General features: G+C 41.5%; 2 protein-coding genes across 3 annotated transcripts; one reads left to right on the forward strand and one right to left on the reverse strand.

Annotated features, from left to right (window-relative positions):
• LOC115136060 (homeobox protein otx5-like) lies at window positions 1-4705 on the forward strand. Of its 2 annotated transcripts, none has more exons than XM_029671434.2 (3): window positions 1-543; window positions 1500-1675; window positions 2308-4705. In XM_029671434.2, the coding sequence occupies exons 1-3, from the start codon at window positions 453-455 to the stop codon at window positions 2962-2964; spliced, it is 924 nt and encodes a 307-aa protein (XP_029527294.1). In that variant the 5' UTR covers window positions 1-452; the 3' UTR covers window positions 2965-4705. The 2 variants fall into 2 exon arrangements, with proteins under 2 accessions (XP_029527294.1, XP_029527295.1); XM_029671435.2 differs by having other exon boundaries at window positions 1524-1675.
• Window positions 4706-11157: 6452 nt separating this feature from the next.
• Window positions 11158-14044, reverse strand: h3f3c (H3 histone, family 3C). Its single transcript, XM_029671450.2, has 4 exons — window positions 13935-14044; window positions 12947-13091; window positions 11990-12143; window positions 11158-11817 (listed from the first exon to the last, which is right to left on the reverse strand). The coding sequence occupies exons 2-4, from the start codon at window positions 13072-13074 to the stop codon at window positions 11689-11691; spliced, it is 411 nt and encodes a 136-aa protein (XP_029527310.1). The 5' UTR covers window positions 13075-13091; window positions 13935-14044; the 3' UTR covers window positions 11158-11688.

The following is a 14044-nucleotide window of genomic DNA, read 5'->3' on the forward strand; positions in this document are numbered from 1 at the left end:
AAGGAGGGGTTTCTATGAGTCCACGTCGTCCCTCTAATTAGCTCACAGTGTCTGTAAAATAAATCAGTGTAGTGGCTTCACCCCCGCTCAACTGCAGCACGCGCCCCTTAACCTGCTCCTAGCGCGCCAAAACAGAAGGGTCCGCGCGATCTACCTTGACATAAACTGAGGCGCGCAATTGTCACGAGGAGCGCACTAGAAATGTTTGGTGTTTTCGACAAGTCAGTAAAGTGAGAAAGAGTAAGAGTAAAAAGAAAGAAAGACAAAGAACTTTCCGATATCAATATATCCACTTTTACGCACTTGGCGAGGTTGACTTGAAGCGAGACCTAAACTTACCGACCAAGAGGGACTGGTGGAAAATAGCAAAGTCTCCCAAGAACGTCCGGTCGTGTGTGTCAATTCAGAGAGACGGCCAAGTGAGCGAGAAGGCATAAAATCTCGGCGCGAGGATGATGTCCTACATTAAGCAACCCCATTACGCCATGAACGGGTTAAACATGCCTGGGATGGACCTGCTACACACCACGGCTGGATACCCATGTGAGTATAGCAATACTACCACTTTTTTTTCTCATTACCAATGTTTTTTTATTTAGTTTTTTTTATAACCTACATTGGCCAAAGATGAACGCGGCTCATGCGTAAAACAGTGGGCAGTCCATGCACCAAGAATTTTTCAACCCCGTTAATAATGTATTACAACATAACATAGCTTACTAATAACAATAACTACAACAACAACAACAAGAATAATATCAACAATATCAATAATAATAGATTATTCTGTGACTGGTTCCATGACAATAACCTATTCAACAAAGGGTAGGCTAGTGTCAGATAACAGCGATTCCTAATCAAAAAGAAAATATGAAATAATTGTGAGCATTGAAAAGAATAGAGAATTAAACGAAAACCATATCTATAGACAATTATGACAGTTTAGCGTAAACCTAGTCCAAATTGGCTAAATGTGAGAGTAGCCTGGTCCTTTACAGTCGGCTATGCATTTCTCGGTCAAACTGTTTATTTTTGCATCTGCCATTACCATCATCACCAGTTGTATCGCCTGTTCAACTTGCAGACAGACAATCACCATTTAGCCTAACACACATCATCCCATATATGGGCACAGTTTTTAAGTCAGGAAATGATTCGTTTTCACATAGACCTGAATTTTCCTATAGTTTTCTTTCTTTTTTTCTTTGGCCTTTTTTCTATTACTAGGCTAATACCTGCTATGACTATTTTATGACTATGAATATCTCAAAATACCATAATGATCATAGAAACTATATGACTGCACAATTACTTATTGTCTTATAGAGAGGTGTCATGGCGTGGTACGAAATCAATACCACTGTTATCAACACATATACAAACCCTTTCCAATTAACTGTAGGCTTAATGAAATACAATGTGAATGTCAATCACTTTGAGCACTGAGGAGTGCTGCTGTCCATTAATGCCATTCCATCATTACCATTATTATCACACAGTCTCTGTGTCTCTGGATTTCTCAGCCACCCCACGAAAGCAGCGTCGCGAGCGCACCACCTTCACACGCACTCAGCTGGATATCCTGGAGGCCTTGTTCTCCAAGACCCGCTACCCCGACATCTTCATGAGGGAGGAGGTGGCCCTCAAGATCAACCTCCCCGAGTCACGCGTACAGGTACGGTGTAATGTGAATATATATAAAATATTTAGTCAGACATGGCTCTATCTATAAGTGGTTCTAGTCTCATCTTCTCGTCTCATCAACAGGTGTCTATATGACAATGTAATGGATTTAGAAGTACATTGAGAGTAGGCCTATGCAGGTTATGCAGTTAGTGCAATTTACATCTATGCATGTTATCAATCGGGGCTCCTTTCAAGTTATAACAACATGGACAGTTGAAGAAATACCTACACAATCGAAACAGTGTTACAATATTGTTGTTGTGGTTAAAAAAAAATGGCGTCCACCTTCATAGGTAAGAGAGTGCTCTCGGATCGAAGAATACAATTCACCAGTATTGTGGTAAGGACTGTAGAAGGACATGTACTGAATGCTCTGTACAGATACATCCCCCACCTGTGACAGTTTGGCTCACAGTTCTATCTGGTACAAAAACTGGTTTTGACAGTTGCATTATATCACATAGTATAGGTGCACATTGGCATAGTGACAGATATATCAACAATGATGTAGTAACATAGTGCCATCTTCCCACCAAACAACTTACTATCACCATCACAGTTTTTCCACATATTGTCTGTCTCTATGCTAAGTAGCTGTGTTGTGTGTCTCTGTTTCTGCAGGTGTGGTTCAAAAACCGCCGCGCCAAGTGCCGCCAACAGCAGCAGCAGAGCAGCGGCCAGTCCAAGCCCCGCCCGCCCAAAAAGAAGACGTCGCCCGCCCAGGACCAGCCCAGCGCCGGCCCAGACCCCTCAGCCAACAACCCCTCTGGTTCCTACAGCCCCTCCTCAGCCCCATCGGGCCCCTCCCTGCCGCCAAGCGGCAACAACCCTGGCAACGCAGCCGTCTCCATCTGGAGCCCGGCCATCTCACCACTCCCTGACCCTCTGGCCTCTTCGGCGCCCTGCATGCAGCGGCCCTCTGCCTACCCGATGAGCTACGGCCAGCCGCAGGCCTACGCCCAGGGCTATGCCCAGGGCTATGCCGGCACCTCCTCCTACTTCACGGGCCTGGACTGCGGCGCCTACCTGTCGCCCATGCATTCGCAGCTGTCGGCTAGCGGTGCCCTCAGCCCCATCACCGTGCCCTCAATGGGGGGTTCGCTGAGCCAGTCACCCGCCTCGCTCTCCTCCCAGGGCTACGGCACGGCCGCCTCGCTGGGCTTCACCTCCGTCGATTGCCTGGACTACAAAGACCAGCAGGCCTGGAAGCTGGGCTTTAGCACCATGGACTGCCTGGACCACAAAGACCAGAATTCCTGGAAGTTCCAGGTGCTGTAGAGAGAGTGGGAAGAAGAAGAAAAAGAAGAAGAGGAAGAAGAAGAAGAAGAGGGAGAAGTTGTGAATGAATAAGGCTCTCGCCAGATATACAGTACAATCAAATGATTCTGACTGAACACTTATTTTTTTCTCTCTGTTTCTCGTTTGTATGCTTGGTTTTTACAACCCCTGTAGAATGTGTTTTCTATTCAGGGGAGAGAGGAGAAGAGAGACCAGTGGACATTATTGATCCCTCCTGACTGCAGGATATCAGGTCCATTTACTTTCTCATACAGTAGAAGGGAAGGATGCCCCTGAGGATCATACTACTGTATGGGAAAGACTCGCAGCTACAAACTGATTTAAACACACGCCATGGTTCAGATGCATTGATTGGTCTGTGATGGAAAGACATCCTCAAGAGAATTCTACTGATACAACCACGCTAAACTCAATTGTTCCTCTGATGTTTTTTCTGCTGTTGATGGCTTGAGTTTTGTTTTCAAGAAACACAACAATAGATCAAATTTACAGAGCTTTGATACTCTCTTAGTCTCTCTTTTTTTTGTTCTGAAAGGCCATCAGTGTTAATTTGAGTTTAGTCATTGTTATTCTATGTTACAATTTAGATTTTCATTTGGTTACTTTTAGGCTTTTGGAGCTAACGTGTTACTATGGTGTTAGGCTAGCATCATTGCTATTATATTTTGATGGAGAAAAAAAATGGTATGTTTTGTTGTGTGAAATATTAGAGCTAATTTTTAATCTACATTTATTCCCAGCAAACATTATTGTGATTACAAGTTTGAGTGACATTTTGGTTTCACAATTTAAAGGAAGTGATCAGGTTTTTTCAAACGTACTGTACATCATGTATTGGTATTCAGAATCGAAATTAGTTCAGTTCAAGGACATGACTGACCCCGAACTTAACAAGTGACCAGTTAACTTCTGAGGATAACAGTCACCATGTTGTTAGTTCGTTAGCTATGGTTTCTATTGTGTTTCTTAACAGTTTCCACCTTGGCCCACATGGCTCTCCAGTGCATCTTGCTATCGGTTATTTTTGCTCATCTGATTCTAGAGTGGCTCAATCCTCTTACCCTCCCTTCAGCAATGTCCTAAGTGAATTAGTCAGGATTACCCCTCTGTCTCTCTTTCCTTCTCTCTATCTCCCCATCCTTCTTTCTGTCACCATCTTTCTGTCTCTTTCCCCACCTCTGCCTCTCACTTCTCACTTTCCTTCAGTCAGTGAGTGACATATAACAAGAGGAAAACTGCTGATGCACAACCAAGTTTCAAAATTGCACCTTGAGTATTCTACCTTTCTAACTTTCAACAGTAAATTGAGACCCTGATTGAGTCCTGAAAATGTTTGTTTTTGTTTTTTTTAAGTACAGAGGTCCGGACCTCAGTGTCCTCATATGTAGCTACGGCCTTGGTCTCTTTCCCTGTTTGTTTGTCTCTCCGTCTACATGTCTCTCAATCTTCTGCACCAATGGTCTCAATCACTTCTCTTCTCTCTGAACAGGCAAAGTATACTATATATTCTATAAAAAGGTTGATGCCCTTGATGATAATGCTATATGGGAAAGACTTAACTAGAAACTAATTTGAAACACTCAGGCCATGGTTAAAACATATTAATTCAAACTCTGCTATCATGGAGGACAATGTAATTACTTCCCCTTTCTTTCCTTCCACTAATGTCTCAATGTCAAAAAAAAACAATCAAGGCTTGGGGTACAGTACCTTCTTCCTATGTGCAACCCCTCCCCTCCAGCACATCTCTTCTCCCCCATCCCTACCAGTCTCTTACCCCCCTTTTGCCTCCCTCCACACATCCATTACTCCACCTCACCCTCCTCTTCTGACAACCCAGTAATCCCTTGTTGACCTGGTTACATGCCATGTAATTTGACTTCAAGTGGAAATTTGTGTGAGTGTGTATACTTGTATGTGAGTGTTTGTGAGTACAACATGTGTACGTGATGTGTATGCCATGTGTGTGTGTGTATGTCATAACAGAGATGGGCACTGAGTTTACTGAGTTACTCTGCAGCAATGCTCCTATCAATGCTCCTATCGTTGCACATAAGACATTTACATTTAAGTCATTTAGCAGACGCTCTTATCCAGAGCGAATGTGTGTTGGAATCTAGACTCAGCAAAAGACAGATTCCATAACATATTTGACAGTGTCTGGAGATAACTAGATTTCTCATGTGGTGACAGATTAACAATTTGGTACTTTAAGTTTGGACAAATGGGGACTCTAAAAATGAATACATAACCTATTAATTTATAGAATAACTTTATTTTTCAGAGAGCAGCAAACTTCAATGTATCTAACAATGTTGGGAATGAATAACATAGGAGTGCATTTGCCATTTTCTTCAACTGATGAAGTGTTCATTTGAACACAAGCATTATACAGTATAGTATTTAGACGTAAAAGGGAAACTAGAGAGATTTCCATAGCGCACTGAATACGCACACGACATACCCACTCAACTCGCTGGGTTAATCCCTCTCCGCGCCACGTTAATCCCTCTGCCCTCCCTCTCTGTGGTCTGATTGGTTAATCCCTGCCCTCTCTGTCTCTGTCTGCGTCCTGATTGGTTAATCTCTTTCGGAGGGTGCAGTGCGGTTGTAATCTGCTGGTCGTCAGCACGGATAGTTTCAGATAGACAGACATGTTGCCGGTAATCTCTAAAAGGAGCAGATGTGGTGGGGGAGGGATGGAGCAAGGGAGGGAGGGATGGAGAGCAGCACCCAGCAGACCTTGGGGAAGGTGAACATAGAGACACACAGCGTTCCTTATTATATCCCAATGTCGGTCGTTTTAGCTGCCAAAGTGAAGCAAACAGACACAAGGTGAAGAATACCTGAAGAAAAACTAAATCTGTTGCAAAGTGTTTTAAAATGTTTCCCATTTTGTGCCCTGATGAACATGACCCTGGCCAACCAAGACCGTTCCCAACTCTTCTCTCTGAAGTATACTTACAAACTCAAAACCCTAAACCACATAAGACCAAAATGACCAATTCATGACCCCTTAAAGTAATGCATTTCTTTCTCTTTATGACATAAGGGAACACAAACACTTAGTCACATCAGTTTCATATTTTGAGTCCGAGTTTACATACACCGTTTTTCACAATTCCTGACATTTAATCCAAATAAAAATTCCCTGTCTTAGGTCAGTTAGGATCACCACTTTATTTTAAGAATGTGAAATGTCAGAATAATAGTAGAGAGAATTATTTATTTCAGATTTTATTTATTTGTAACGCTCGTCGAAATGGGTAGACCAAGGCGCAGCGTGATTTGGGTTCATCATAATTTATTAGAATGAGAACCAGCAACAAAAACAAAAAGAGAAAGAAACAAACGAACGTACAGCCTAGTAGGGCTCAAAAGCAACAATACAAAAACAAGATCCCACAAACAACAGGTGGGAAAAGGCTACCTAAATATGATCCCCAATCAGAGACAACGATAGACAGCTGCCTCTGATTGGGAACCATACCAGGCCAACATAGAAATACAAAAACTAGACTACACATATAAATAATAAACTAGAACACCCCTCAGTCACGCCCTGACCTACTCCACCATAGAAAATCAAGGCTTTCTCTGGTCAGGACGTGACATTCTTTCATCACATTCCCAGTGGGTCAGAAGTTTACATACACTCAATTAGTATTTGGTAGCATTGCCTTTAAATTGTTTAACTTGGGTCAAATGTTTCGGGAGCCTTCATCAAGCTTCCCACAATAACTTGGGTGAATTTTAGCCCATTCCTTCTGACAGAGCTGGTGTAACTGAGTCAGGTTTGTAGACCTCCTCGCTCGCACACGCCTTTTCAGTTCTGCCCACAAATACCTTGACTTTGTTGTCCTTAAGCCATTTTGCCACAAATTTGGAAGTATGCTTGGGGTCATTATTAATTTGGAAGACCCATTTGCTACCACGCTTTAACTTCCTGACTGATGTCTTGAGATGTTGCTTCAATATATCCACATAATTTTCCTACCTCATGATGTAATCTATTTTGTGAAGTGCACCAGTCTCTCCTGCAGCAAAGCACCCCCACAACATGATTCTGCCACCCCCGTGCTTCATGGTTGGGATGGTGTTCTTCGGCTTGCAAGCCTCCCCCTTTTTCCTCCAAACAAAACGATGGTCATTATGGCCAAACAGTTCTATTTTTGTTTCATCAGACCAGAGGACATTTCTCCAAAAAGTACGATCTTTGTCCCCATGTGCAGTTGCAAACCCTAGTCTGGCTTTTTTATGGCAGTTTTGGAGCAGTGGCTTCTTCCTTGCTGAGCAGCCTTTCAGGTTATGTATATATAGGACTCATTTTACTGTGGATATAGATACGTTTGTACCTGTTTCCTCCAGCATCTTCACAATGTCCTTTGCTGTTGTTCTGGAATTGATTTGCACTTTTCACACCAAAGTGCGTTCATCTCTAGGAGACAGAACACGTCTTCTTCCTGAGCGGTATGACGGCTGCATGGTCCCATGGTGTTTATACTTGCGTACTATTGTTTGTACAGATGAACTTGGTACCTTCAGGCGTTTGGAAATTGCTCCCAAGAATGAACCAGACTTGTGGAGGTCTACAAAAATGTTTCTATGGTCTTGGCTGATTTCTTTTGATTTCCCCATGATGTCAAGCAAAGAGGCACTAAGTTTGAAGGTAGGCCTTGAAATACATCCACAGGTACACCTCCAATTGACTCAAATAATTTTAATTAGCCTATCAGAAGGTTCTAAAGCTATGACATCATTTTCTGTAATTTTCCAAGCTGTTTAAAAGCACAGTCAACTTAGTGTATGTAAACTTCTGACCCACTGGAATTGTGATACAGTGAATTATTAGTGAAATAATCTGTAAACAATTGTTTGAAAAATGACTTGTGTCATGCACAACGTAGATGTCCTAACCTACTTGCCAAAGCTATAGTTTGTTAACAAAAAATGTGTGGGGTGGTTGAAAAACGAGTTTGAATGACTTACGTGTATGTAAACCTCTGACTTCAATTGTACATAAATAAACCCTTATAAAACTGTTTTTTAAATATTGTAAAGCAATGGTCACCGGAGAGCTAGTGGACGTGGAGGGTTTAGCTCCAGCCCAACACAAGTCTACTTCATTCAGTTTATCGAGACCTTGAGTTTATAAGCTCTATCAGGTATTTTGGTGCTGTGTTGGCTGGAGCAAACCCCTGCATACCACTGTAACTGCAGGACCAAGGTGATATTCATTAGTAACAAATGGTTTTGCAACAGAAAATGAAGCCTTAGTGAATACAATATAATTGCTATACTTTGGTGTAGTCAGTGGTCTTGGCTGATTTCTTTTGATTTCTCCATTACCATTTGAGTTTCCATTTTATACTTTTTAAAACCATGTCTATCTTTATTTCCCAAACACAATTCAATACAATGACAATACTTTTAAGCATCTTTTGACACAGGCTTAACACCTATTATACACTTAGTACTTTTTTTACACTTTTAACATAAGCCTCATATCCCAGCGATAATGGCTTGCATTACACCTGGGGGGAAAAACACTTATATTTGCTCAAATTGCCATTGGCTCAACCATTGTCTCAACATACCCTCAATTTACCACAAGGCAAACAGTTTGACTATATTAGCCCACACAGCTGCAACTGTGCTGATTCTACTGCTGTTCAACTTCTCCACCCTCTGGTTAGGCATTGCAAGAACTAGGAAAGAAAACAGGCCTGTCTACCTGTATGCACACAGATCTCTGATACAGTGCCTTCAGAAAGTATTCACACCCATTGACTTTTCCCAAATTTTGTTGTGTTTGGCCTGAATTTAAAATTGATTAAATTGAGATGTTTTTGTCACTGGCCTACACACAATACCCCATAATGTCAAATTGGAATTGTGTTTTTAGATTTTTTTTATACATTGAATTAAAAATGAAAAGCTGAAATTCTTGAGTCATGTATTTCATCCCTTTGTTATGGCAAGCCTAAATAAGTTCATAAATTGCATGGACTCACTCTGTGTGGAACAATAGTTTAACATGATTTTTGAATGACTACATCATCTCTGTACCCCACACATACAATAATCTGTAAGGTCCCTCAGTCGAGCAGTAAATCAATACACCCAGTCCCTATAAAGATAGTTGTCCTTCCTAACTCAGTTGCCAGAGAGGAAGGAAACCACCCAGGCTTAAAGAAGTGACTTTAAAATAGTTACAGAATTTAATTGCTACGATAGGAGAAAACTGAGGTTGGATCAACAACATTGTAGTTACTCCTCAATGCTAACCTAATTGACAGAGTGAAAAGAAGGAAGCTTGTACAGCATAAAAATATCCCAAAACATGCATCCTGTTTGTAACAAGGCACTAAAGTAATACTGCAAAAAATGTGGCAAAGCAATTCACTTGTTGTCCTGAATACAAATTGTTATGTTTGGGGAAAATCCAATACAACACATAATTGAACCACTTTCCATATTTCAAGCATAGTGGTGTCTGCATCATGTTTTGGGTATGCTTGTAATCATTAAAGACTGGGGAGATTTTCAGGATAAAATATTTACGGAAAGGAGTTAAGCAGTCACAATTCTACTGGTTTCACATGCAAACAGCAGTTGGTTTCTATAATGACATTCCATGAGAGCAACATTACTTTTTAAAAACATGAATTGAAGCTTTGCCATTTGTTTGCCTGCAAAAACACGAGTTCTAGGTCCTTGTTTTTTTGGTTATGATAGGGTAATCTAGTTGTATCTAGAAGTTATATTCTTTCAAATCAAGAGGTAGCCCACCGGAATGTTTCATCAATCAAAATCGTACAACTCTTACAGACTATGCACACAACAAGCAAAGAGTGAAACATTTGTAGAAAAGGAAACTGACAGACACTTATTTTGTGTAACATCTATTTATTACCACCATAATATGAGAAATTTGGAAAATACAAAGATCAGCTTAAACATCTGAAAATCTTGAGGAATAAGAACAAATATAAGAAAACAAACATGTTATATTGCTTATCACAAATTGAGGAAACTGAACGATTGAATAGTCAGATCTATAATGAACAAAAATATAAAGGCAACATAGTAGTGTTGGTCCCATGTTTCATGAGCTGAAATAAAAGATCCCAGAAATGTTCATATGCACAAAAAACTTCTCTCAAATTGTGTTTACATCCCTGTTAGTGAACATTTCTCTTTTGCCAAGATAATCCATCCACCTGACAGGCGTGGCATATCAAGAAGCTGATTAAACAGCATGATCATTACACAGGTGCACCTTGTGCTGGAGCAATAAAAGGCCATTCTAAAATGTTTAGTTTTGTCACACAACACAATGCCACAGATGTCTGAAGTTGAGCAATTGGCATTCTGACTTCAGCAATGTCCACAAGAGCTGTTGCCAGAAAATTGAATGCTAGTTTTTCTACTATAAGCCGCATCCAATGTTGTTTTAGAGAATTTGGCAGTACGTCCAAACGTCCTCACAGCCACAGACCTTGTGTAACCACGCCAGCCCAGGACCTCCACATTCAGCTTCTTCACCTGTGGGATCGCCGAGAGCAGCACCCGGACAGCTGATGAGGATGGATCTATGCCCTCAGGGCTGCCCCCCCCAGTCAAGTGAAATCCATAGATTAGGGCCTAATGAACTGATTTCAATTGACTGATTTCCTTGTATGAGCTGTAACATCTGTAAAATCTTTTAAATTCTTGCATGATAAGTTTATATTTTTGTTCAGTATACAAAGGAAGTGAGAGAAAGTCAGAAAATAACCCAAACTTGAAGAGTAACTCTTGCTACTACAAAGTCAACTCATACTGGTGTAACAACTCTAATGCCGAACACAACTAACCTTAAGAGGAGATAGGGTAAAGAGATTGAGAATAGTATCATGGATAATGACAGATTAATAGTGAGAAAAAGCTAAATAGGAGGGGGGCTGGTATATATCACCCCCATGTGGCTGCCATTGGAACAGTAGCTCTTATGAAACCGAGCTCTTTCTGATTGGTTTAAAAATAATTCTGTAAAAACAGAAGTTTGCCAAACTTCAATCACTTCGTTTTTTCTTATTATTATTTTGATGTCTCTGGCAGTAGTCAAAAGAAAAGGTGTATATGTATGAATTATATATATATAAAAAAAAATAGACACAATATCCACAATGATAGTAATCATCAATTATTTTTAAGTAACCAAGATGATACTTGTTTGCTGTTGAATACAATTTGCTTAGCTGATCAGAGCTCACACACACACACACACCAACAGCCCTGGGGTTAGTTTTAGTAGCACCCTGCTGTGGAAGTTGCCACTCCCCTTAAGCAGACTAGCCCCCGGGCGATGCCCTTCTGGTCTGCCCACCTGTGCATGTGAGTGAGTTTTATTTTATGAGAGCTGAGGACGCACAAACCTGTGTGTGTGTGTCTGATCAGCGACACCTACTACATGCACGAAAAAGGTACCCTAAAACATCTGCTGAAGACAAAAACTATGAGAGACGAGACTTTTCAACACGTTTCTCTCATCATAATCACGGTTACTCTAAAGACTACCAAGAAGAAAACAGGCAGAGGGGACTGGGGGGTGAGATGGAAGGGCAGGGCGAAATGAGGGAGTTAGGACGGTGAGAGATAAAGAAACAAAGAGAATAGAGGTGAAACATTAAAGAGAAAAAGGAAAGGAGGGTGGGCAGGCTAAGCACGCTCCCCACGGATGCGACGTGCCAGCTGGATGTCTTTGGGCATGATGGTGACACGCTTGGCATGGATGGCACACAGGTTGGTGTCCTCAAACAGACCCACCAGGTATGCCTCGCTGGCCTCCTGCAGACAGACAGAGAGAAGAAATGTCACACACACACACACATATATTCATAAGTCAGCACACAAAAAATAATTTGAGCATGTTGTTTTGTTACCGTGTGTGTAGTAGGCCAATTAGGACAGGATCTGGATTAAGGGGGACAGAGCTTCACATAAACACACAGCCACTGACCTGCAGGGCTCCGATAGCTGCACTCTGGAAGCGCAGGTCAGTTTTGAAGTCCTGAGCGATCTCCCTCACCAGGCGCTGGAAGGGCAGCTTGCGGATCAGCAGCTCAGTGGACTTCTGGTACCGACGGATCTCACGCAGGGCCACGGTGCCGGGCCTGGAACCAACACACAGTCAGTATGACTGGGGGGGTAATTATATTCTACGATAGTACTTCATCGATCATTTCCCCATGCTAAATTCTACTGGTCGTGTCTGGCCGTGCTCATTTAAAAATATATATATAATAATTGTACCATTATTTAACTAGGCAAGTCAGCTAAGAACACATTTTTACTTTCAATGACGGCCTAGGAACAGTGGGTTAACTTCCTTGTTCAGGGGCAGAACGACAGATTTTTACCTCGTCAGCTCAGGGATTTGATCTTGCAACCTTTCGTTTACTAGTCCAACGCTCTAACCCCTAGGCTACCTGCCGCCCCAAATACTGAGTGGTGACGTTTACCAGCAATCACTGCTTAGTTATAAGGCTTGTGGATCTGCTCATTGAAAACATTAGCTGCGTCTGAAATGGCACCTTATACCCTATGGGTTCAGGTCAAAAGTGGTACACTATATAGGGAATATGGTGCCATTTTGAACACACCAAGTGACCAATTGGAGTGTCAAGTCATTTCCACACCAATATGAATTGGTACCACCTCTGTGGTTTCACACAAGCTTTATGTCATAATGGGACTGTATCGCTAGCTGACAGTGGTGGAAAAAGTATCGTACTGTCATACTTGAGTAAAAGTAAAGATACCCTAAAAGAAAATTACTCAAGTAAAAGTCATCCAGTAAAATTGTACATAAGTTTTTTTTAAATTAAGTATTTTTACACCACTGCTAGCTGACCTTGACATGTACGATCTATGGTGAACACTAATGTTTATTTCTAGGGGTGAACCGATACTTTACCTGTAACGATGGGGCTTCTTAACCCCACCGGTAGACGGTGCACTCTTGCGGGCAGCCTTGGTGGCCAGCTGCTTACGTGGAGCCTTTCCTCCAGTGGATTTACGGGCGGTCTGCTTGGTACGAGCCATGACGAGTTAGTTATCACCTGAGAGACAGGTAAAAATACATTCAATTGTTTATTTTTATGTATCGACAATGCTCTGTTAGATACAATTCCAACAATTCTGTGAGTTGGAAATATATTGCAATATAATTTTTCCAAGTGTCAAATGTGTACTAGTGTGTTGCTATTATTGAGAAATGATGACTGAAACGCTTCCGTCTGGAGTACTACTCTGTTATGATAACTTTCTATTTTGCTGATCAACTGCATTGCAATCCAGCAACAGCGGGCCACTATCCTATCCATGAATACTGGGATACTGCCCAACCAATAAAACTAGTATGCAGATCGCCTATCGAAATACCACCAATCCAGTGGGCAATGTCGTCGCTGTCGACCAATCGAGATACACGGTTTACAGCGTATGGGTGGGTCCACAAGCCCTAGTTCCGCCCTCTAACCGCAAGATTATGGCCGCAGATGAAGAAGCAATCGAGTGAGCCTACCAATATACAGGCAAAGAGCGGGACAGAAACTTTCAAAAATCTTCGAAAAACTAAACAATGTTCAGAACTACGAACATTAAAACATAAAACTAGACAACTGTAGCTATCCAAAAAGTCGCTCTGAGTTGTAGGTGAACGTTTGTTTACACCGTACAAGCGAAGTAAAAATGCACATGAAACTGGAGCGGAATTTACATCTGCCTCGGCCAGTGAAGTAGAAAGCATTTTTCTCTAGCATCGCGGCAGTCGCTTCTCCATTTCTACACCGTCGGAATAAAATGCTATTTTAAAATAAAATGAAGTTTAACCCACCTGAAACTTATAAAAAACAGTGGTTAAGTGTTTTAGACAAAAATATATGCCAAAATGTGCCACTTACCTGACGTGAATATAAACGTTTTTTCGCAAGGAAATAAATGTTATGGTTTTCTAGCAGTGTCAGTATTTACTATCTCTCACACAATGGGAACAGGGCGCCCCGTAGGAAAA

The sequence above is a fragment of the Oncorhynchus nerka genome, linkage group LG10, assembly GCF_034236695.1.
Source record: "Oncorhynchus nerka isolate Pitt River linkage group LG10, Oner_Uvic_2.0, whole genome shotgun sequence".
Taxonomy (NCBI): Eukaryota; Metazoa; Chordata; class Actinopteri; order Salmoniformes; family Salmonidae; genus Oncorhynchus; species Oncorhynchus nerka.